Source organism: Poecile atricapillus, chromosome Z, assembly GCF_030490865.1.
Source record: "Poecile atricapillus isolate bPoeAtr1 chromosome Z, bPoeAtr1.hap1, whole genome shotgun sequence".
In the NCBI taxonomy this organism is placed as follows: domain Eukaryota; kingdom Metazoa; phylum Chordata; class Aves; order Passeriformes; family Paridae; genus Poecile; species Poecile atricapillus.
In genome coordinates, this window is record NC_081289.1 from 6,109,460 (window position 1) to 6,135,051 (window position 25,592).

Consider the following 25,592-nt stretch of genomic DNA (forward strand, 5'->3'; position numbering starts at 1 on the left):
AGCATCACAGAGTATCCTGACTTGGAAAGAACCCACAAGGATCATCAAAGTCCAAGTACTGGCACTCTGCAGGGCTTCCCAAGAGTCCATAGATGCATGTATCTGAGAGCATTGTTCAAACGCTTCTTAGGTTCAGACAGGTTTGGTGCTATGACCACTTCCCTGGGGAGCCTGTTCTAATGCCCAGTCACCCTCTGGGTGAGGAGCCTTTTCCTGATATCCCACCTAAACCTCCCCAAACACAACTTCAGGCCACTGACACATCTTCTGGCAGGCCTGCCGAACAGCCGGGCACTTTTACTTTCGCTTCTACACCTCTCGGGGAGAATGTTTTGCTGCCAGACTTGCAGGAACGCGCTTTCCACCGCGAAACAGAGGCCTATAGACAAGGCACTAAATATAAAAAGACTCCTTCGCTACCACCCCAATCCCCGCTCGCAGCTCTCCCGCAGCCCGGGCCCTTTCCCGGATGGGACCCGCAGCTCGGGAACAGCAGCTTCCTGTCCTCTCCGGCCTCCCTCTCCCCGAGCTCTCAGGCACCGCCACCCGAGCCTTCCCTATCCGAGCCCCACGGCCCCTCTGCCTCCGGAACCCCCCTCCCCTTGCCCCTGCCAGGGCCCTGTACCCTCCTCCCGCCGTCCCCGAGACCCCTTCCTCACACACACCCCGGCACCGCCCTCCCGTCCCGTCGGTGCCCGCGGTACCTGTGCCCGGTGCCGACATGGGCCCGCCCGGCGCCGCCGCCGCCACCGCCTCCTTCTCCTCCTCCGCCCCTCCGAGGTCCCCAAGCGCTTCTCCCCTCACGGCGGCCAGGCCTCCTCCGCGCTGCCCGACCCGCGGCGCAGCCCCGACCGAGCCCGCCGCGCCCGGCCCGCCACGCCCGGGCGCGAAGGGAGGAGCGGCGCCGCTTGACGGCGGCAGAGCAGCGGCTGCGGGCGGCGCGGAGCGGCGCTTCCCGAGGGGCGGGGGTTAGGCAGCGCGCAGGGCAGCCCCGCGCGGGGTCCTGGCGGCGGACGGGTTACCGGGAGCGCGGAGGCGGAAGAGGAACGGGAATGAGAGTGGGGATGGAAGAGGAAAAAGGTTCTGCCCCGCGTCCCTCACAGCGGCGGGGAAGGGGGAAATAGCCTCTGAATGTCGCTTCCTTGGTGGCCCCAGCGCACGACTCGGCTTGTGGCCCCGCGTGACGTCACTGCAGTGACGTGTCTGTGCCCGCCAGGCGTCACGGCAGCCGTCGTGTCGCGGGTGGGGCCCTCAGGTGTCACTGTGATAAAACATTGGGGCGAGAGTGTCTGAACACCAAATTACTGCCTAAAAGGTAGTTTAATGGGCGTGCATGATTGTGCCCAGTTCTGTGCTCCTCTGTACAAGGGAGATAAGGAACTGCTGCAGAAGGTCCAGCGGAGCCACAGAGATGAGGAGGCCTCTGGAGCGTCTCTCCTGTGAGGAGAGACTGCGGGAGCTGGGCCTGTTCAGTCTGGAGAAGAGAAGACTGAGAGGGGATTTCATGAATGCAAGTAAATATCTCTAAGGCAGGTGCCAAGAGGATGGTACCACGTTCTTCTCAGTGCTGCTGAGTAACAGAGCAATGGACATAAAACTTAAGAGATTTCACCTTAAATGAGGAAGAACTTCTTTACATTGAGGGTGGCAAAGCACTGGGACAGGCTGCTCTCAGAGTCTCCCTCTCTGGAGACATTCACAACCCACCTGGCTGTGTTCCTCTGTCACCTGCTCCAGGTGACCCTACCTTGGCAGGAGGGCTGGACCGGATGATCTCCGGAGGTCCCTTCCAAACCCACCCATTCAGTCATTCTGTGATTCTGTCACTGGGTGTGTTTTCTAGTCTAAATTTGGTCTCTCTGCCCTTCTGCCCAGTCAGTGTTTCTCCTGGACATCTGAGGATATTTTACAGTGGTGAATTTAGTGGCACAAAACTCCCAGATTTGTTGGAAAGGCTCTCTACCTGCGCGTCTGGGCACAGCATCACCTCTTGGGCAGCTCTAAAGCTGCCTAAGCTGGAAAAAGCTGGCACAGCCCAGATCTGCAAAGTGAGAATCTGGTGTTTATTTTACATTTTGAATCTAGGTTCTGACAGAAGCTTTTTCTTTAGGTTGGGAAAGCCTTTACAGCCCTCTGGGCTTAGAACAAGCCTTCAGCAATATTAGACTGTGACAGCAGGCACAGGCCTGGGTGCACATAATGAGACTGTTCAGCTGTTAAAGTTGTTTTTGATTCAGAGGCAAGAGCTGGCCCCAAGAGAAGACACTGTTTATTGATGCAGAGCTTTAAGTGTGTTCTGCCAACTGGTACAGGACTAGACAGGTTGTTTTTTTTTTCCCAGGGAAGAGCTCTCCTCCCTGCTGTTTAACCTCATTGCTCATTTTGCAGACATGTCTAAAAATCTCTTTCTGGAAAAGTTTGAAAGGATGGACTCGTGCTTCACATCATTCACATTTCCCTGCTCACAAAGATCTCATTTGCTTGCCAGAATATCTTAAACTACCAAGTTGATTAAACTGATTCAGTGGAGTGGAGAAGATCTCTGGCAGAACATAGTAAAAAGGGGAAGAGAAAATCTATGGTAGTGTTGGCACTTTATTTTCCAAAGGCATCAATCCTTGGCCTGTCAATGAGTGCCTTTGGATTACTCTTTTTAGGGGGAATTTGATTATACTTGGGTTAAGTATCAGTGGCACTGGCATTACATGAAGAGATGTTGGTTTATTTCCTTTTGAAGTTCAGTGTTTCTGCCCTTTCCAACATGAATAAAAAGCACAATCACTATGGTTTTGAAAGGAAAGCAAAAGCTCCTTCTGTGTTTATACCACACTCCCACATCTACAATTATGTTGGAGCTCTCTCTTGTAAAGGCCATGCAAGCAAATCTTGTTTTACCTTTGGTACCTCAGAAAACTTTTCCTTCTAACATACCTGTTCCATTTGTGCACATACCAATCAAGCTTTTTTACTCATTTACCAAAACCAAAACCAGGTAGACGTTGTTTCCTGAATCTCAGACATAAAGCATGTCTTTTTTTTGTAATTCCTGAAACTCTTCCCAATTTTTTTTATGTTTCCTCAATTACTGGCATCAAACTTGCACACAGTATTCAAATTGTGCCAAATACTAGCCTAATGTAGAATCTGTAGGTGTCCTCTATATTTCCTTGTAGCCAAATCCAGCAAATTGTCTTATTTTCTGAGTGAGTGGATATTCACATAATTTTTTAGACCCATCTACTTTTTTCTCATTATTTTTGGAGATTTTTATAGCCACTGTTTCCTGGAAAGGAGCTACATTTTAGTGCACATACTCTTTCAATGTGTGCAAGCTTTCACCTCATCCTGTTAAAATAAGTCATGTTTGCTTATCTCCATCTTGACTCTCAGATTGAAGGTAACCTCTCTTCACCACTTACCTCCAGGTGACAAACTTCATCAGCACTCAAGGTGTGGGCAGCTTTTTTGGGTTGATCTAATTACTGAAGTACCAAGGGGGGATAATTCCTTTGGATATATTCCCACTGCTGTTGATTTTCTATTCTGCCAAGTAGTCAGACACTTACTATTTAGTATGTACAGTCTTGGTTGTGGAGAATTTCTAGGTTTTTTTAGTGAGACCATTATGTACTACTGAGTCAACCTCACACAGGAGCCTTCTCTAGGACAGGCTTTGTGTCAGAAGAGCCAGGCTGGGAGAGTCACTTTTCCTACACCCTCAGCAGTGGTGTTTCTGCTGGCACAGGTGCCACCTTCTCACATTTAGACATGAACCAAAGGCAAAAAAAAAACTTTCCTTGACCTAGATATAGCTACAGCAATGCTTTAGCCACATCTAATCATGTTCTGCTCAAGATGATTATGTTGGCAAATCTGGGGAGTACTTCAAATCTTTATTATCTGGATTTTTATTCACATAAAAACCCTAAAAAGTTGACTTGATGAGATATATATTTCATAAACACCTGCTTAGACTTTATTAAACCTTTATCAAGTGAACTTATATATACAAATATTCAATTAGTTGCCTGAGATCCACATTGCGTGACTGAAACATCTCATTGGAGAAACTGGAACATTTTTATTGTTCAAACCTATTCCTATCAGTGCTAATTGGGAAATATTCAACTATCTGCCTATTTGATTCAAAGCAAAACCACATTGATATCTGCTGTTTGACAGGTATTTGCTTAAGAACTGTGGAAAAATGTTTCATCATCCTGCAGTCTGCCTGCAACATTTTTCTTTTCCCCAGGCAGAGAATGGAAATATTTAACTGTTATCAACATTTTCTCCCTCTCCACTGTCAGCTTCAGAAAAATCACATAATCTGGCAGCATTATTTTCAAGGTTCCTTTGTTCTAATGGAAAAAATGGATATTCACAACCACATTTCTACTACACTTTACTGTATAGGCCACATGTCCACTGTCCTTCTGTCGCTGTATCCTTTTGCCCTCCTTGCTGCATAAAAGGTCAGTTATTTTTATATTTTTCTCCCAAGCTGGGTTTTATAAATATGCATATTTATAAACCATACAGGCCTCAAGGAACACAAATGGCCCCTCTGCAAGAACTGTGAATATCATAAAATCCCAGACCAGCTGGGGTGTTTGAACTGATTTAGTTCCAAAATCTAGTTCCACCTGTTCCAAAGGCAAATACCATGGTTTGATTTGGACAAAAAATGCTCTTTGACTTCCTCATTGTGAAGGCAACAGGAGCACAACCAAGCCTACAGAAAGGGAACTTGCCAGTACCCCAGACTTGCATTCATACAAAGTTTACAGAATCACAGAAAAGTTGAGATTGGAAGGGACATTTAAAGATTATCTGGTGTAACTCCCTGCCATGGGCAGGGACACCTTCCACTGTTCTAGGTTGATCAGCGCTTCATCCAACCTGTCCTTGGACACATCCTCAGGTGGGGCATCCACAACTTCCCTGCACAATCTGTTCTTGTACTTTACCATGCTCACAGCAAAGAACATCCTCCTAATCCTAATCTAAACCTACACTCTCTTGGTTTGAAGCCATTAATCCTGGTTTTATCACTACATGCTCTTGTAAAAATTCTGTCTCCATATTTTCTTGACTCCCTTCAGGTACTAGAAGGCTGCAATTAAGTCACCTGGAACCCTTCTCTTCTGCAGGCTGAACAATCCCAATTCTCGTAGCCTTTCTTCATAGGAATGGTGCTCCATCTCTCTAATCATCTTGGTGGCCTCCTCTGGATACGCTCTAACAGGTCCATGTCCCTCCTAAGTTGAGGACCCCAGAGCTGGATTCAGCACTGCATATGGGGGTCTCCCCAGAGTAGAGTTGGAAGGGACCTCTGGAGATCATCCAGTCCAACCTCCCTGCCAAGGCAGGTGACACAGGAACACAACCAGGTGGGTTGTGAATGATGTTCCACAACATCCCTGAGCAGCCTGTCCGAGTGTTCTGCCAGTCTCAAAATTTCTTCCTCGTGTTGAGGTGAAACTTCTTTCTTGTGAATGGAATATTATTTAATGGCCATAAAACTTGGGTTTTGTTTTATGGCCATTGCTCCTGGTCCTCTCTCTGGGTACAACTGAAAAAAGTCTGGCACCAACTTCATGGCACCCACCTTTAAGACAGTTACATGCATTTATGAAATCCCCTCCCAGTTTTCTCCGGGCTGAACAGGCCCAGCTCCTGCAGTGTCTCCTCACAGGAGAGATGCTCCAGGGGCCTCCTCATCTCTGTTGTAACTCCGTTGGACCTTCTGCATTAACTCCTTGTCTCCCTTGTGCTGAGGAGCCCGGCACAGAACCGGGCACAGCACTCCGGACCGCCTCGCTGGAGCCCAGAACATCGTGTGCCTTCCCGTTCCGTTCGGCACTGCAGGAGCCCCCGAGGGCCCCGCTGCGGGCGCCGCCCCCGGGGCTCGGGGCGGGTCCGGGGGCGGTGGCGGCGGGGGCAGCGCGGCCATGGCCATGGCGGCCCTGGCGGGGGCTCGGGCCGTTCGCTGCGCGCTCTGCCGGGGCGGCCCGAGGCGCTGGTACCGCACCGAGCGCGGCGTCTACGGCTACAAACCGCGGAAGGCGGCGGGCGGGCGGGCGGAGGAGCAGCGCGGCGCCGGCAGAGCAGGTCGGACAGCGCCGGGGCCGCGCCGGGCAGAGGGAGCGCGGCGGGGGCTGCCCCGGAGCGGGGCCCGGGCACGGAGCGGGCGCTCTGAGGTGTTGTGTGTGGTGTGCGGAGCGCGGAGCAGACCCGCTCCGAGAGCTCTTGGCTGTGGTTTCTGCGAGTCTGCGGTGCCTGGCCCCGCTCCACGGGCAGAAGCGGCTGTGAGAGCACGGACTGCAGAAGTTTCCTCAGCGATGGGCTCTCGAAGAGTTCTGCTGCTCATGGAAGTACCTCTGCCATGATCCTGTCATTTTGCTTTTATATCATGGTGCTTGAACTAGCCGAACTGAGGGTGGTGAGGCACTGAACAGGTTGTCCAGGGAGGTTGTGGATGCCCCAACCCTGTCAGTGTTCAAAGCCAGATGGGATAAAACTTTGAGCAGCCTGGTTTAGTGGGAGTTGTCCCTACCCACGGTGGGTGGGTTGGGACGGGACGGTCTAAAAGGTCCCTTCCAACCCTTAACATTCTAGGATTCCATGCTTAAATACAGGTAACTCTCTCGTGTAGCAATCCTGTGTTGCTTTTAACTCTGTTTTACAGTGCAGAAATGTGATTTCAAGGAGAAAACCCTTCTAGGTAGGAGTGTGGTCCTTGCATTAACTTTACTCTGGCGACTCTGGTAGGAGTTAAGCTGTTTGTCCAGAAGCAGGAGTGAAACCAGTTTGTAGCTCCTGTGTGACCAAGGCCAGTCACAAAGTAGCCTCTTTGTTAATGATTAATATATTTTTATGTAACATTTTAAAAATTGCTTCTAAAGGGCCTCCTTGCTGAGAGCTTCGTGGGTGCTGTTAGCCTTTTGTCTGGGTTGCGTCCCTCTGTTGTAGAACCCAGTAGAGAAAAGGGCCTGTTTTGAATGGGCTGACTGTGTTATTGTAATGGCTGGAACAGAGTGTCGGCAATAGAAATGCAAGTGTCAGAGAAATAACCTTGTGATATGGTCTGAGAATTTCACTGTTTTGGAAAACAAAAGCCTTCACATCTGACTACTGTCAGTGCTGCATTTTTACCAGGATGAAAACCACTACATTATAAGCTGGTTCATGCCATTAATTTGTAGCAGGTTGTGCTTGCAGTATATTCTATTGTTTGCAGTTTATCAGCCTGGTCTGTGGCTGTTCTCAGTGGCAGTATGTGGGACCTCTCAGCTGGTCAAATTCTGCCCATGTCAATAATTTTTACCACATTTGGCTCAGCACATGCTCTTGTCTCCTGCAGACAGACTTCGGGTTTTTTTTTTTGAGGTCATGGGACCTGAATTATTGTTAAGACCCAATCCTCCTGTCATTCCAGCAAGGAACAAGGACTTATAAGTGATAGGATTGAGTTGGCTTAGGAAATAAGACTATACACAAGTAATGTGCTGATCTTGACTTGGATGAACCTGTTTGTAGGGGTTTTGGGTCACCACTGTGGTAGAGCAGTTTGAAGCAAAATGAAGTAACATTGCATATGTTTACAGGAGCCTAACATAGGATGGGAACTGTGGGGGAAATCTAGAGTGTATTTGCTTGAAAACTGAATGGGGGAGCAGATTTAGAAGTTTGCTGATGGGAGCTGTTGTGGGGTAATAAGGTAGAAACAACTGCATAGAAAAGCTCTTTCCAGCCAGAACCTTGATGATTGTCAGCAGACAAAGCATTCCTGTGTTGGTGCTGTAAGTGGATTTGATCTGAGCATGTGTGTAATACTGTTCTGCTTTCTTTTTGGTTTTAGTTGACCATGCTCTTGCTCGTTTAATAACTGCCTATGCTGAACATGGCCACAAAGCAGCCAAAATAAACCCACTGTTTGCCGGCCGAGCTGTTATGAACATGGTACCTGAAATCCAAGAGCTGGCTGAAGTTCTTCAGGGTCCTCTCATTACTACAGGTCAGTCCACAGCCTTATCACATCAAATTCTGTTCATGGGTGATTTATTAAGGGGCTGTGGCCTCTGTGGAAGAGTAAGATATTGAGTGGTGGCTCAATCAGTGATGAAAACTGTTGGACAGAAAATTGTCAACTTCAGCATACATGTCTGTTGCAGAAATCATAGTGCAGTGAGAGGCTGCTTTCTAGCATCTTTGGAAACCATGAAAATTTGTACTTTGTCTTACAACTACTGAGGTTAAACATTAATTTATTGTGTTACTGTAACATTCTATGATTTACCATAATACTTAACACTGTAGTGAAGGTTTGAAAGTATAGGGGCAGAAGTCAAGAATTGCCATTTCTTGGCTCTCTTAGAGTTTTGCTGTGGCCTTAAACAAAGGTGAGGGTCTCTCATTGCTTTGTTTTCTCCAAAACAGGCTTTAGTGCTTCCCCCTCCTTCCCCAAAGCGACTAAAAATATTTATTTCCCACCAGGACTTATAAACATGGGAAAAGAGGAGGCTTCTGTAGAGGATGTGATGGCTTATCTTGACCATATATACTGCGGGCATATTTCCATAGAAACAAGCCAGCTTCCAACTTTGGAGGAGAGAGAATGGTTTGCTAAAAGGTTTGAAGAGCTGAAGCAAGAAGCATTTACACCTGAAGAGAAGAAGCACTTGTGCAAACTGATGTTGGAGTCCCAGGTACTTTGTTCCCTGTTACTAGATTGTAATAGTCATGGAGTCTGTCATGGATCTTTTACTGTTGTGGACATGATTCATGCAGAAAAAGAACAACCACTGTCCTGTAAGGTTTTGACAGTGTGCAGGAGGAAGAAGTAAAAGGTTTTGCCTGAGGCAGTGGCGATGCAGGAATCTCATTGGGGTTTGTTGCTGAATTTACTTACCAGCCGTTACTGAAATAATGATGCTATAAATCCATGAATAATCAGTCTTCAAAAGTGAGATACTCTTAGATGAATGATTGTGTAGCTCAAATGTTACTGATGGGAGCACAAGGTTGAGCAGAGCTCTGTGAAATCTTGTGCTCTGGCTTAGCTGTTCAGTGTTTTCTGCTCACCCTCATGTTGATCTGTTTTACTGTCCTTAAAGTATGCTGTCCCTCAAGTTTTTGGAAGAACAAATCAGAACTGGACTGAGGTGTTATCATATAACACTTGCAGATAGGGTGCCTTTTAGCAAGGAACCTTTGTTCAATGCCTTCTATAAGGAAGTGAAATATTTATGGACTTTTGAAATGTATAGAGAAAATTTATTCCAATACTTCTGTACTTTGAAAAGTTTTAATCTTTTCCCCTTTTCTTCCCATGTTATCCTGAAGGATTGAAAAGTAGAAGAGCAGGATCTGTGAAGGTTGGAAAGGTAGAAGAGCAGGATCTGTGAAAGTGTCCCTGTTTCCAGTTTTCCAAGTGGAAGGAATGTTAAATGTAATATTTACCAATTACTAAGCGGAAGTATATGGCCCACTTTGTATTTTTTGTCACCTCTTTGGCAGTCAGAGGAATTTGATGGTGACACAGGAGGTTGATATTGGGATCCTGATGGGGTACTTTAATTTCAATATGACCAGAACTATACCTGTAGAATTTAACCCTGACAGAAAAAAACTACATTTATATGTGATTAATTTTGTATACATTATTCCTTAGAACTGAATATTTCTCAGCTAGCAGTTGGCTCAGATCTTTGGTTGTGGCTTAGTCTTCCCTTCTCAGTTACAGACTTCATTAGGTTTTTGTCTTCAGTTGCAAAAATTATAGAAGTTTCCAGTGCTTCCAAAACTTGGTCACTTATTAGAGCTTTCTAGGAGGAGGTGAACCGAGTGAAGTGAGAAGAAAATGAAGTAAATACAGATTAATTGTTTTTTCTTCTCTCAAGCATTCTACATATGTAATAAGGACTGTACCTACTGTAAATCAAAATGAAACACTGCTTTTGCTAGCACTTTGTATCTCAAGATCATTGCAGTTTATAGTGTAAAAGAACACCATTCCTAAATTTCCACCTGAAACAGGTAAACTACCCAGGAATTTGTAAGTTAGTCTTGTGTTACAGTTCTTCTTGAAGTACCTTCCATGTGAGACAGAGAAAGTTTGGTCCTCAGTGTAGCATTTTTCTGCTTAGAGCTGATTTTTTACAGTCGTCATAGTTTCTGGTCTCAGACTGTGTGGGTAGAGATTGTGCTGAGACTTTCCAGGGGTATGTTTAGATTTGTATGCCTCAAGGCTATAAACATAAATTATATTTCAATTTTATAAACAGAAGACTGCTGCTTAAAATAGCCTAATACTGAAGTTGTCCTGTTTTTAATAGGAGTTTGATCACTTCTTGGCCACCAAGTTTGCCACAGTGAAGCGATACGGTGGTGAAGGTGCAGAAAGCATGATGGGCTTCTTCCATGAGCTGTTCAAGATGTGTGCATACAGTGGGGTCACGGATATCATCATTGGAATGCCTCATCGGGGAAGGCTTAATCTGCTTGCGGGCTTACTTCAGCTTCCTCCTGAGGTAAGAGATTTATAATCTCATGGGCAGTTTCAGTAAAATAAACCCCTGAAAGTTTGCCATGTTGTAAACGCTGGAGTAATAAAATGTTACCTGTGTGAGAGTGTTCTCCCTTCCTATCAACACTTCGGTGAACTGTCTGCAGGAGACTGTTAACTCTAATGAAGGGGTTTATGTACTGTTACTTAGAAGCATCTTTGCAATTTCAGGAGTAGGAGAGTGTTTTTCTTTCAATATGTCAGTGAATCAGAAAAGGGCTTTAACTCTTTTTCCATGCAGCTCATGTTCCGCAAGATGCGTGGTTTGAGTGAGTTCCCAGAGAATTCAGCAGCCATTGGGGATGTTCTCTCTCACCTGACCTCTTCAGTAGATCTGGACTTCGGCTCCCACAGACCTGTGCATGTCACCTTGCTCCCCAACCCCTCACACTTAGAAGCCATCAACCCAGTGGCTGTGGGCAAGACACGAGCCAGGCAACAGACGCTGCTTGATGGTGATTACTCCCTGGAGAGTTCTGCACAGCCTGGGGACAAAGTTATTTGCCTGCAGGTATTTTGCTCACATATTGTAATTTATATTTGTAAGACTTGTTGGACTAGAAAGTGAACAGGAATGTACATAAAAATACCAAACAAAACTGAGTTAATGTATGGTGTCAAGAACTGGGATCTTCTTTATGGGGAAAGAGGAGGGCAAAGATTTCTTAGTGGAGTTTGTGATGATGCTGGCATTAAATAATTGCACTTCTGAGATTTCTGAATAACTGATTCTGAAACCTCCCTTTATTTTAATAATATTCTGCATTGACTGCCATGTGTGCCTTTCCTCACTACTGCATTTAAACTGCCTCTGGAAGCCTTCTTTCAAATTAATAGGTTCAGAGAAGAGCTGTCAACAAGGCTGCAAAATGCTCAGGAGGATTTAGAATTTTGTCATTTTGTCATAGGACTGTTGAAGACTGCTGGAATTAGCTTTTGCTCCTTGAACTGACTTGTATAGCTGTAGAAGCAGTCCTAAACAGTTCCTTAATAATTTTTTTCCTCTTGATTGACTTCAACTTGGAAAAGCAAGTGAGTTGAACTCTAAACGTTTTAAAGCCAGGAGTGAAAACAAGTTGGGCAGAAATGTTCTCTAAAGTGTAACAAACATCGAGGAAGTTAGATGTAGGAGTGAAAATGTATTTCAGTTAAAAAAAAATGTTTTGCTTCCTTCTGGAAAGGTGTGGATATTGTGAAAAAGCAACATGAGAATACAAAATATTCTGGGCATGTTTGGGTTCATAGTTTTTATTAAAAAAAATTCTTTAGATCTCACAAGTACAGCCAACTTTTGCTGTACAACGTGTCTCCATCTTTCAGTGCAGTTGCGTCTTAGTTTGAGAAGATACTATTGTTTCTTTCTCATAATGGTAGATCCTCACCATGTAGTAATAAAACTGCTATGACTCTTTAAACAAAGATTCTTCAGGATAAATGGACCCGCCCTGCCCCCCCCCCTCCCCCCAAGACAAATTTCACTTCTTAGGATTTATGTGGGTAAGTGGTACAGAGTATTGTATAGCAGAGAGGAGAAACCTTTGATTCTGTGCTAAACGCCTCCATGTTAGCAAACTGATTCAAAGTATTCCTAAAAGGAAGAAAATGTATAATGTAACCTGAGCAACATTACCTGTGATTGTATCTTTCAGAGGTACACAAGTGAGATTGAATATAGGCAACTTTTTAGTTGTAACTGTTAACTGCTCTCATTGGATTGATTGAGAAGATGTGGAAGCAGGCATCTTGTGTTTCAGAAACTTGGTTTGGGAGTTTACCTTCGAACTTCCTGTTTTTAAAGTGCTTTCTCTTGCAAAATATGAGTAGATGCTATGAACTCTGAATTGAGATTTACACTAGCGTTTTTTCTTCCACAAGCCCCAGTACCAGAGCTTGAGAGGAGAATGAATAAAGATCAGTTAAGGTGCCATTGTCAATGGTGAGCTTCATTATCCAGGGTATGAAGAATTTATAAGGATTATAAAACTCTTCTTGGTTAACTACCATGGACATCTCTGCAGTATTTAATTGTCCATCTCTGCTGGAGAGTGGTTTATTTTTCACTTTCTCACATACCTTAACTCCACTTCTTGGACATCAGTCAACTACTGATGTTTATGATTTGAAATGAAATCTGAGACCAAGATCTCCCAGAAGTAAATTCCACCCCCAGGGTCACTATTTGGTGAACTAAACTTGATGATGACATTGCTTTTATCTTTTTGCTAATGCAGCCCAGAAAAGAACATGCCCTAGCAAAAACTGTCTCCATCTTTTGGTAGGATGAGTAAAATCCTACCTGCACCACAGGAATAGAATCATCTGGGGTTTGAGATGCATATCTCTTGTGTAGTTGGATAGTCACACTGTCTTTAGGCTTTAATGCTTTGAGATGTGCTAAAGGCCATGAAGTTTTCTCAGATGTTTTAGGGTCTTCACTCAAATGCTATCACCGAGATATGTAGCCTTCTTAGGCAGCAGAAGGAACCAGGAGGGAAAAGTGAAAACCCAACACTTCAGGAACGAGTGTAGCATGGTAAGGGATAGAGTGGGGATGCTGTCTTATCTCTCTTGGAGTAGTTACCTTTCTTTTGCTGTGATACCTCTTAAAAATCTGTATTAGAATGGTATAAAACCCAATGCTGCTGTTTCACTGGTTGATTGCACCTCTGATATCTTGCATTTGTGTATTTGCATAAGTCTCTTAAGGCTTGAAACCACTATTCCATAGCTAGAAAGTAGAACTGTCATCTGTTTTCATTAAGGAAGTACATCAATCTGCACAGTGATTTCGACCTGCAAATGCTTGAGTCTGCATTCTGAGGAAACTGTGGTCATATTCATCAATGGAGAACTGTCTCCAATTTCAAAATATTGAAATGCTAGATGATATTCACTCCAGTACCTCTAGCCTTTTTTGGAAACCTGGGTTGGATATCACAATATTCTCCCTTCCCCTTCTGAACTATGTTTTTATTTGCAACATTTATTTGCTATTGCTATTTTTGAAATGTAACTAAGAACTTAGGTTTTATTTACTTCTGAAAGTTTTTCTTTGTTTTTAAGTGCTTCCATTTGGTTAATTTTCCACTTGTTTTTCTGTTTGTGTCTGTTTGGTAAGGTGGAAATGGGCACAAGTCTCAGTTCCCCAGCACTCAACTTCAGCAAAGGTGTAGTGAATGCTGTGGTGAGCAGCTCCCTTTGTTCAGGGGTCAGTGGCTTGCCTCTGACTGCTGCAGCTTTGCCATAGCCAGGAAATTTGGAGTCACCTGAACACTGGTGGGTCTCTTTTAAGAGATTATAGGTCAGCTCCAGGTAGGGATTGCATCAGGCATTCATGTACATATGTTGGCTGCTATGACCTCATGTTAGTGATAAGGCTACATAAACTCTCGAGTCATGGAAACAGTATTCTGAGAGGGATTAAGAAGTGGATCCAGCTGGAACTGTATCTGTTCCATGTACCCAATTTAGAAGGCCTTACTTAAGTGAGTTATGGTTTTGATTTTGCTGTTCCTCCAGTGTTTCCTAATGAGATTTTTCCATCTTCTTCCCTCATGTAGGTTCATGGTGATGCTGCTTTCTCTGGGCAAGGGATTGTTCCTGAAACACTTACCCTCTCTAATCTACCACATTTCAGAGTTGGTGGGAGCATCCATTTGATTGTTAATAACCAGCTGGGCTATACCACTCCTCCAGAGAGAGGAAGGTCATCCCTGTACTGCAGTGACATTGGTAGGTAGGGTTGAATCACAAGGAAGACTGCCTGTTGTGTCAGAAAGGATTTTTAACTCCAGTGTAAGCTGTGCAATAAACTTTTTATAGCAACTGCCTGTCAGCCCTAGGGAGAGATTATTATAACTCCAGTTTCATGGTGGAGTAGGAAAAAAAATTATTATAATGATAACAATTATAATTATTTTATAATTATTTAATTATAATAATAAATAAAATATACAAAAATGTTAATAATGATGTATAAATATAAAAATAGGTAATTTTTTATAATTTATGTATATAAATATATATGAATAAAGTAATAATTATTTTATTATTTCCTCCAGCAATTCAGATGCTATAAATATGCCCTCCCCTATCTGCTTTATAGCAAAGACTAAATATCAAGGGAGAATCTTGTCACATTTGTACAGGATGTGATAAAATAATTGCAAGATTTCTGTGAAATATTTATTTTTTTATAACTCAGTTTCTGTCATATTATTGACAGCTTTTACAAAGGTATTGCCATGGAGTGTATAACATTTATTTTAAATAGATTTTGTTAAATTTCATAGAAATCATCCCAGTGTGTTTTCTGAGCAAAATTTTTAGGTGAGATATTTCTCTATTTTTGCTGTTTTGTTTGTTGTCATGTGAGCCTGTTGAGCTTTCAGTTTCAGATGGAGCGCAAGACCTTTCTATGCCTGACCTAGAAGCTTTGTTTTGGACTGATCTTTCTTAGTGATAAACAGATGTATTATCAGTAAGATCAGAGACATAGTAGCTAGTTATCTTGTATATGTCTCCAATAAGTAAAAATATACTTTTGTATGCTTTTGACCTGACATCGGGTGTTTGTCTTATGGTTTCATCAAACCAAACACGTAGATTCATTAAATCTGGTAAGGTAGATAGCATATGTTAATACTGTTTTCCCTGGGCTGGTTTTGTATTATGGATTGTTTTTATTTCGGTTTGGCTTTTTGCCTTAGTTTTCCTTTCTTCTGACCTGTCAGTGAAGAGGGGATGCTTTAGTAATTTGCTAGGGATGGAAAATTGACATGAGCCAGGAATGGCAGAAGTATCTCAGTTTCCCAGAATTTGGACAGATAAAATACAAGAGGAGCACTGTTACTTGCACCCAAATTGTCATACAGAAGCTGTATTTCTCGTTATTTCTCCATAATAATGGAGAAAGTTGCTTTTGGTCTGTATGAATTCATAGTAGTGATAGCTTAGGATAAGAAGGAAATAAAACTCAATTTCTGTTTGAAAGAGAAGCAATCAAGTAGTTCTCTCCCAGTTCCTGTGCACTACCAGATTAATATGATGCAGGAACTGTGTATAAAAAGTCCTCTGGGAACAAAGTGCGTGTAAAGAAGTTGTGCTCAAACTAACAAATACAATGAGTTGGGATAATTGCATGTTCTCTCAGGCAAGATTCCTCTCCTTACCCCAGATCTCATCACAAAGAGAATATTTTTAAAATTTGTTATAATTACTTACGGGCTGTCTGTAATTTCAGCAGAGCAGGTGTGTGTCTGCTTTCTTTGGAAGGGGTTGGGTGTGATTGCTGTTGTGTTTCGAATTCCTGGGCAGGTAAAATTATTGGATGTGCAGTTATCCATGTGAATGGGGATGATCCTGAGGAAGTTGTCCGTGCCACACGACTGGCTGTGGAGTACCAGCGCCAGTTCCGCAGGGATGTCATTGTGGACTTGCTGTGCTACAGACAGTGGGGCCACAACGAGCTTGATGAGCCTTTCTTCACCAACCCCAGCATGTACAAAATCATCAGGTAAGGGTTGCAGCACGAAAATATGTCTGCACCACCTCAAGTCTTGCTGCTGCAATAGAAGTCTCTGTGTGAAATACTTTGATGTATCCACAGGTCTTTATGTAAGGTGCAGCTACACTGTCAGCAGCCCTTAGCTACAGTGTGATACTGTAATATCTTACTGATAATAAGATGTTAATGAGCAATCATTACTGTTGGCTCTTGAATGTGTGGCTTGGTGCTTTTTGGAGAGCAATCTTGGACATAGCTCTTAGATTTCAAATTTGTGACCGCCAGTTATCAGAAGGCAAAGCTTCCTTCTGTGTGCCAAGGGGAAGCGTGCATGATGTGGGAGAATGGGCAGGAAGCCAGCATGATGTTTGTCTTGTCTTTGCCTGGTCCTGCTACTTCCAGTGGGGGCTGATATTTATCAGCATTTAAATGCATTCAGATTCCATCCTTATAGCTGAAGAAAAACACACGAAAATTCACCTGCCAGTCAATTCTGGTATTTTAGGTGAAGTGTTTATGGAATGGTTGTCTTGATTCTCTCCAATGCGGAAATCCTACTGTGAATTTCTCTGAAGAAAATATGCATGGTAGCACAGAGGGTTTTTTTTTACCTGTAACTGCCAACTATATCACTTTTTATTTTACTTTTGTAATAAAGGACTATAAAACATATCTCTAAGAGAACTGTTATCTTTCTGAAATGCCAGGAAAGTGAACTTCATGCAAATAAGTATAATGCACCAGGACACAATTTATATGAGTTTTCCATGGTACCTGACTGTAGTAAGGTGGTATGTCCTTGTTCTCCTGTGACTCTGATTTTAGGCTTAATATCTCTGTGGTTTGATTTCCTCCCTGGCAGATCCCGTAAGAGTATCCCAGACACATATGCAGAACACCTCATGGCTGCTGGGCTCATGACTGAGGCTGAAGTGTCTGAGATAAAGACCACGTACTATTCTAAGCTGAATGATCACCTTGCCAACATGACTTCGTACAACCCACCTCCTACCAACCTGCAGGCTCACTGGGAAGGCTTCGTGGAGCCTTCTGCCAAAATCACCACCTGGGACACGGGGATGCCTGTGCCTCTGCTGCAGTTCATTGGAGTCAAGTCTGTGGAGGTGCCCGAAGAACTCCAGATGCACAGCCATCTCCTGAAGACCTATGCACAGGTGAGTAGAGCATCATGATACTTCTGATCCCATGGCTCAAAGGTACAACCTGGTATAGGAAAAAGTCTAAACAAAGCAGGGTTGCCAGTTAGAGAATAGCATGGTATTCTCTAGGAAAAACAGCTCACTCTATTTCAAGGCTGAGATGATGTCATTTGTCCTCCAGTTTTGAAGAAGGCTTCTTCCCCCAGGTATAACCATGTACTTTAGTTTGTTATTTCAACAATATTTTATTGCAATGAAGAAAAAAAACTTACAGAAAATACAGTTTGTTGTTCTTACAAATAGAAAGAAACTATTATGATAACTTACTAACATTTATATAGCTGGTAATTAGAAGAAGTACTTTGTGAAGGAATGACTCAGGAACCTGGCAATAGTGTACACAGTTTCTAAAGCCAGCAGTGAGTGTTTTAGGACTTATTTATACAAACACTAGAGAACACGTGGCCTACTTTGACAGTCAGGGTTTGATAGCTCCCAAGTTGGTTTTTGGTTTGGCTAGGTTTGGGGTTTGTGAATGTTTCCCTTTGATGGATGATGAGTGTGTGCAGGTGTCCCCTTGGCAGCCAGAGAGAGGCTGTGAGTTGAGTATTTCAGAATACATCAGTATGTTTTTGTCTTCCCAGCCCAAGGCAAGAACTCCACAGCTCAGTTTGATCATTTGTCTGCAGTTCTGCAGGCCAGAACAGGGAAGAATTCTGGAGACTGAAATACTTACACCTGGTATCTTTCATCACTGCTAACCAGACAGACCAGAAGTCTGTCAAGACTACACTCTGTGCTGTGCTAAGATTTTTAATATTTTTAGACTAGGATTAATTCATCAGTCCACAGTTTGTTGACTGGGAGGTGAACACATGGATCACCTATGGTTCTGTGGTCCTCAGGCAACCTTCTTCAGGATGTGCTGAAATAAGACCCTGTATTCTAAACCAGCCTAAGATGGCTGCAGGAATATAGCATTTCTCTCCATAGTGTGTTGTTTTTTTCCTAGCTTCTATTATTAGTCTGTGCCACCAAAAGAGCTACAGATGGAGAAAGACAAAATAGTATTTTTTTCCTGTTCTTTATTTGCTTAGTCAAGAGTTCAAAAAATGGAGGAAGGAAAAAAGCTGGACTGGGCAACAGCTGAAACTTTAGCATTTGGTTCTCTGCTGAGCCAAGGTAAGAGGCAACTAGAAACCAGACAGTAAAATATTTTTGCTTTAATGTCAATAAAGGATAACATTAGATTTCTTAGGTGTTTCTAAGTAAAAAAATTGTCAAAGTTATACATCATAACAATTTGCATGGTCTAAGAGAAGGTAAATATGAATCCTATGTGTCACTAATACTTGTAGACTGAGTCTTAAATATCTTCAAAGAACTGTAGTTCCCTCTCACTCCCCAAAAACATTTGTGTATAGAGCTGAGCACGAGCAGTGCAGCTGACATCAGTGAGGCTCCCAAGTACTTTGCGTGCTTTATGCTATTTCTTCTCCCTCCTCTCTAGCCTGAATTCAAATCTCCATTTACATATGATACAGAATGCACATTTTTTGCAGTTTGCTTCAGTAAATTGAACCATTTTACCCAAAATAATGTCGGAGCATCTGTGTGCTTCAGAGTTGGAGCTGTTGCTGGTTAAGAATTGCATCTCAGATTTAATGCTGCTGATGAGGGGAAATCCAAAAAGAGATATAACAAGAGATACAATTATTTCCTGCATGTTCTCTTTTTACATGACTTGCTGATCTGGTGTTGTGTTTATTGCTTGCCAAGGGTTTAATATCAGACTAAGTGGACAAGATGTTGGCAGAGGAACTTTCAGCCAACGACACGCAATGTTGGTTTGCCAAGAGACAGATGATACCTACATTCCTCTGAATCACATGTCCCCAGAGCAGAAGGGTTTCCTAGAGGTAGGTTCTATGGTCCACAAGTCCACATTCTTCAAACCATGAAACAATTTGCATTTTTTTGAAGCTGCTGAGATGTATGTAGACATAATGTATATTCTGGCAAACCCCAGATAAAGGGACATAAAAACTCTCAGGGCATCCCTATTCTTTGTTGTTACAAATTACAACTTTAACATGGAGGTTTGCTTTTGCTTGAAAGATCAAATATTATTCTTTTCCCCTCAGTGCTTTCATTCAAAAGCAAAAAATCAGTGCCTATCAATTGCCTTTAGGAGTGTGTGTTCTCAGCACTGATTGCCTGGTTCCAACTCTTCTTAACCCTTGGTTGTTTCCTTCCTCATCCACCCCTCCCAACAATTTCCTTTTGTTAGGTGAGTAATAGTCCCTTGTCTGAAGAAGCTGTGCTTGGTTTTGAATATGGAATGAGTATTGAGAGCCCTAAGCTACTGCCAATTTGGGAAGCTCAATTTGGAGACTTCTTTAATGGAGCCCAGATAATATTTGACACTTTCATCTCTGGAGGTGAGTGTACAACAAACTGATATATTTAAGAATTAATCATTTGTATTATGCACATTTTTAGAAAATCCTTCCTCTTTCAAGTAAAAGGGCAACATGTGCAAAGGATTCTGTTTTCTCAAGGAGTCCTATGAGCTTGCCTGTGAGGTCCTGACTTCTGCGCAGCTTTTCTCAGGAGACAGTACATCTAAAATGAAAGACTCCTTGGCAGAGTACAGTCATTACAAAAGAACAATTAATTATACTAATGGCCTTTCTCCCCCCACATGCATTTTACTGTGTGTATATATGGTTGATAGCTTTATAGGCTGTACCTTTCCTTCATGAAGCATCTGAAAAATTCCTTAAACAATAGAGAAGGAAAATAGTGATTTATTTAAAAAACACAAACAAAAAACCCCACAACACCACCTTCCGAAGTTTGACTCTAACGTGTTTTCTGAGTGCTCAGATATAAAACCTCTGTAGTCAAAGATGGAAATTCAGAGGCCCCCTTATCGCAACCAAACTCTGGATTTGACTGTAATCTCTTGTATAGTGCATGAGCTTTGGCAGAGCTCAGGGGAACAAGTACTGCTGTTAGCCAGGGCTGGCTTACAGGATGCTGCTAGGATCACACCTGCAGAGGTGAAGTTTTAAAATTTCACTGTGTCATGTGCTCCATGTGGACACTTAAAGCTTCTGGGACCCCAGAACTACCTGATGATTTCAGAAACTTCACATCACCTTACACATGTTATTTCACTGTAATGAACCTCAGCGCAAAATTCCAGCAGCATATTTCAGGCTTGTGATTTAATGATGTGGAAATTGGCTATTCTTTTTCCTGAGTCGTTTGTACAAAGTAATGTGTTCTGTGGCTTTATGTCCTGTGGCAATCATCCTTTCCTTCCTCCTCATTCTATGTTTCTAGGTGAGGCTAAATGGCTTCTGCAGAGTGGGATAGTAATTCTTCTTCCCCATGGCTATGATGGTGCAGGCCCTGAGCACTCATCCTGCCGGATGGAACGGTTCTTACAGGTACCCACCACACCCCTTAGGGTCACACATCCCCAGCACAGCACTGGCAGTCAGTGCTCTGGGAGCTGTGCTGCAGTGTGCTCCAAGAAGGCTCCAAGAAATTCAGACACAATCTTACCAGTTAAATGCTAAACCCATTTCTTCTCTGAAGTTGTTCCTCTTTTGAATTTGGATATTTACTGAGCTGTTCCTGTACAGGTCAGTGTGCCTTGTGTGCCTGGGTTCTTTCTTGCGTATTGGTCTCACTGCTTGCTTTTGACAAGGTATCACTATGTTCCCCCTGTACAGATGTGTGACAGCTCAGAAGAGGGAGTTGATGGTGACCAGGTCAACATGTCAGTTGTGCATCCCACTACCCCAGCACAGTATTTCCATTTACTCCGGCGACAAATGGTCCGAAACTTCAGGAAACCTCTCATTGTTGCTTCTCCCAAAGTGTTACTCAGGCTCCCAGTAAGCTGAAAAATGTCCTTATTCTTTCTTTTTTTTCTCTTTATCCTCTTTTGTGTTCTCTTCCCCTCTTTCTTCTTCCTCTGTGTTCTCTGATTGCTATTTTTGGGTCAAATCAGTGGAATTTTGCCTGTTTGGGATAAAACAGGTTGAAGATTGAAGCTGTGTGGAGATGAGCTAGAAGTAGGGCTCATTCTTGGCCTGATAGTGTTCTTGGGAAACTTATCATTCCAGTTTTCACTGGGAATAGGAATATGAGGGAGAGGGAAGACTGTGTATTTTGTGCTTACCAAAACCCTCTCTCAGTGTTCTTTCTGACTCTGTCCTGAGGGAAAGCCAGCCAGATTTGGTAACTTCCAACTCTTCCCCCATGTAGGCTGCTGTATCAAGTTTTGAAGAAATGGCCCCAGGGACAACATTCAAGCCTGTCATTGGTGACTCCTCAGTAGATCCTAAAAGGTAGCTCTGCTTTCTTAGAAGAGAAGCTCAAAAGAGATGTCCTGTCCCTTTCTCCTACCCAACAGCTCAAATTTGAGGTGCTATGACAGAGGCAACTTTGAGGGGAAAATGTTTTATGGTGAGCGACTGGTTAGTTTTACTTCCTCTCCTTTTCCTCTGGTAACTGTTGGTAGTTACCACATCTGTCTGCAAAACAGTGGAGTGTTTAGGCTGTCACTCCTTGGCCTCACAGGGAGTTTGTGACTGTAGTTACTAACCTGATGGATCCTATTCTGCACCATGTCCATTAGCTGACAGTCACTGGAGCAGCTGTAATATGAATCATAGAATCATAGATTTGTTTAGATTGGAAAAGACCCTTAAGATCATTAAGTTCAATCTTAGCCCAGCACTGCCAAGTCCACCACTAAACCATGTCCCAAGTGTCACATCTGGACATTTAAATACCTCCAGGATGGTGAGTCCACGACTGCCCTGGGAGGCCTGTTCAAGTGCTTGACCCTTTCAGTGAAGAAAATTTTCCTGACATCCAATCAATCTAAATCCCCTCTGATGCAACTTGAAGTTGTTTCCTCCTGTCCTGTTGTCTGTTGCCTGAGAGATGAACAGGCTACAACCTGTCAGGAAGTTGTAGAGCATGAAAAGGCACCTCCTGAGCTTCCTTTTCCCCAGGCTGAGGCCTCCAAGCTCCCTCAGCTGCTTCTCACAGGACTTGTGCTCCAGACCCTTCGCCAGCTCCATTCCCTTCTCTGGATAGGCTCCAGCGCCTCAGTCTTTCTTGTCATTGTGGCCCAAAACTGAATCCAGAGCTCTGGATCCAGAATTCTGAATCCAGAATTATTGTTCTATGGCTGGAATGCCTGAACTGATGAGGTGGGGCAATAATAGAGTGTGTGTGTACATCTCTCTCCTTTCAGGTATTACAGTGAATCCTGTTCACAGCAACCAATTCAGCCTTAATTTTTTCCCCTTATCTGCTCCTTGCCCCTGATGTACCCAAGTCTGAGCCTCCTTCCTCTTCACTTCCTGACCCTCAATCAAAAGGCTGGAAGTACCTTAGCATCTTGGGGTTTTTAAGTGGGATGGTGAAGCACAAAGGGTATAGTTTATCTTATTGCTTTTTCCAGTAAGATGAGGCAGCCAAGACCTCTGTGATTGCACAAGGGTGTAATGTCTCTCCAGCAGGCTGTCCTGCTTTGGCAGGGCAGAGAATGTCCTCTGGAGGGACTTCTCTCCCTCTGGTTTATTTTCTACAGAGATTGCAGAGAGTACTAGCTTTGACTGGCTGTTTAATTGTTAATAGTTAAAGCTAAGAGAGCTCAATACCATTGTATGGTAACTTTCCCAGAATTGGTGAAGAAACAGGACCTCTAGCATACCGTGCCCAAAGGTTAGTTTGCCAACTGTTGGAGGGAGTGGGAGGGATGGGAAGGCAGAGAAGAGAAAAGATGGTCTAGGGAAGCAATTTAGCTTTATAAAGTTGTCTTTGAAGTGTGACTGGTTTTTTTTTGTTGGAAATGTGAAGCTGTTCTGCATCAAGTTTCTGTAAAACACTAAACTTGGAAATATTCTTACTTTTTTTTAGTGTCACCCAAGTGGTGCTGTGTTCTGGGAAGCATTACTATGCTCTGGTGAAGCAAAGAGAAACACTGGGAGAGAAGCAGCACAGCACAGCTATTCTGAGACTTGAAGAGCTCTGTCCTTTCCCCCTAGAAGCTCTACAGCAAGAGTTGAGCAAATACAGCCATGCAAAAGGTCAGCCAGGCTTCTACCTTTGTGTTTCCAGGCTCTTTGAAATACTGAACTAAATCTGCTTTCTACCTTTTAAGATGAAAAGCTGTAGTGGCTTTTTTCTCTTTCTTCTCCCCCTCATAGATACACATGTTTCTGGAGTGAGATGTTTCAGAAATGTTTATTGTGTTAAAAGAACTTTTCTCTCTGCTATTGTTAGCTTCCGAGAAGCAGCACTGAAAATCAGAGCAAACCATTTGAGATATTTTTTGTACTGGTCTTTGCAGTCCAGTTCTTTTAGTAGCTTTTGAAAACAGCAGTAGAAAAGCAGAATATACACACAGTATACCCTAATGGTGGACATACTTTGGGTTTGAATTCAGTTCTGACCTGCAAGGGAATTGAGTCTGGCATGCCTTCATTTCAGAGGTAGTGCCAAGACAAAAAAACTAGAGGTGCTACAAAAACAAAAACCTAATTTTCTTTCTCTGCTGAAAAGATAAATATGTATGTTTGTTATGTACCCTTATCCTTCCTTTAGTCTTCATCTGGAGTCAGGAAGAACCACAGAACATGGGTCCATGGTCCTTTGTGTCTCCACGGTTTGAAAAGCAGCTGGGGCTTAAGGTAAGATGTCCCCAGGTGTTTTAGTCTTTAAAATGAAGTTTGAAGTTCTCCTTGAATGTGAAACTCTATGGTGCTTACAACAAAAAACCTAACCCTGATGCCTAAACTAAATGTGGGTTCTAATTTTAGTTACTTCTCCTCTTTATAGCATCGCTGGTTAAGAGCAGGACTGAGGTTTTATTTTACATGGTGTTCAGTCAAGGTAGACAGGATAATGAAAGATTTCAAGTAGGGGGAGTAGGAGGAGAATGCAAAGGTGCCATTTGCTGTGGCAGGTCGTGCAGTGTAATGCCCTTGGAGCCATGGTCTTTGGGAGATGGGGGATAACTTCCTGCATTACTTCCAGCTGGGACTGCCCAGTTATCTGACAGCAGATACCACTGTGGCATCAGGACCTCGAGATGTGAGTCTGTCTTTCATTAATTATTTCTCCACAACTCAACTTTCAGCTCCGTCTTGTGAGCAGACCTCCTCTACCAGCCCCAGCAGTTGGCATTGGAACCCTCCACAACAAGCAGCAGGAAGATGTTCTGACCCACACATTTATCTAAGTTTTCAATGGATGGACTGCTCCTGATGTCAGTCATGTTTAGTGCCTCCTCCTGTGAAGAACAAAAGCCAGATCCTTAAGACTCTTAGTTCTCCAAAATGGAAAAAAAAAAAAAAAAAAAAGAAGGTGGAATAAGTTTGGTAATGATGAAGAAATTATTTTCGTGTTAGGGAATACCTAACAATGAGAAGTGCCTGTTACTCCTGATACTTCTTGTTCTCTTATACAATTTTCTACAAAATGTCTTTATAAAGTTAAAAATCCAGTCCAGAGGACAGATTGGTGAGGTGACTGTGGAATACCTTGTATCTTGCTGCTTATTTGCAGTTGACAGTTTCCTGGGATGGTGTGTATGTGGAAACATTAGTACTGCTTGATCAAATAAATCCTTCCCCGTGCCTGGGAATGAGCCATTTCTATAGCAGAATGTTGTGGATTATCTCTTTTTTCTTTCCTTGAGGGCCAGGAATGCAATCTCTTGTGGCTGTTGGGGCTCTTCTCAGTGCATGAGTTGTTAAAGCAGGATTCCCCTTTGGGAGACCATGCAGGATGGCTCCTGAAGCTTCAGGCACCACTGTTTTTCTCCCCCAGAGGGTGAGAAATCCCAAGGGATGGTTTCAGCACAGCTGTCATCTGGAGAAAGGAAAGAAATCAGTCTTTATTGGGAAACAAAGGATAAAGAACCAAAACATTAAGTGGGAGAATAATGAAGACAAGTGGAAGACAGGCATCCCAGGCTGACCCCAATGTTGACTGCCCCACAGCAGCATTCTGCCATCACAGGATTTCTCCCAGCATTTTTCCTGTAGTGGTTTCAGGGTGAAACCTGAGGGTGGCACCTCCCTGCTCTTCTCATTTACCTGTGCAACCAATGCTTGAGTAATCTAAACTCACTGTGAGCCAGAGATATTTCTGAAAAGAAACCAGTGGGGTTTAACCAGATCCAGCACTTGCAGATAGAAAGTCATGGTAGTTGAGAAAAACCAGATCATAGGCAGGGCATGTATTGGGGAGACAGCTCCCAAAATAATCTTTGCAGCCTGCTTTAATATTTCATCCTAGTTAATTCACATATTCATTC

General features: G+C 43.3%; 2 protein-coding genes across 2 annotated transcripts in view; one reads left to right on the plus strand and one right to left on the minus strand.

Moving 5' to 3' along the window:
• The window catches only part of LOC131593121 (regulator of nonsense transcripts 2), a 52,639-nt gene extending 51,459 nt beyond the window's left edge, over nt 1-1,180 (minus strand). Inside the window, exon 1 of the mRNA XM_058865361.1 lies at nt 705-1,180. The gene's annotated coding sequence lies outside the window, so the exon portion shown is untranslated. The remainder of the gene's footprint in view (nt 1-704) is intronic.
• A 4,744-nt stretch (nt 1,181-5,924) lies between these two features.
• Nucleotides 5,925-24,938, plus strand: LOC131573059 (2-oxoadipate dehydrogenase complex component E1-like). Its single transcript, XM_058826641.1, has 17 exons — nt 5,925-6,114; nt 7,865-8,020; nt 8,500-8,711; nt 10,341-10,535; nt 10,812-11,081; nt 14,131-14,302; nt 15,887-16,085; nt 16,939-17,251; nt 18,334-18,418; nt 19,016-19,155; nt 19,527-19,677; nt 20,588-20,694; nt 20,983-21,147; nt 21,521-21,603; nt 23,189-23,358; nt 23,876-23,961; nt 24,411-24,938. Exons 1-17 carry the CDS (start codon nt 5,955-5,957, stop codon nt 24,510-24,512), a joined length of 2,766 nt encoding a protein of 921 aa, XP_058682624.1. The 5' UTR covers nt 5,925-5,954; the 3' UTR covers nt 24,513-24,938.
• The last annotated feature ends 654 nt before the right edge of the window (nt 24,939-25,592 follow it).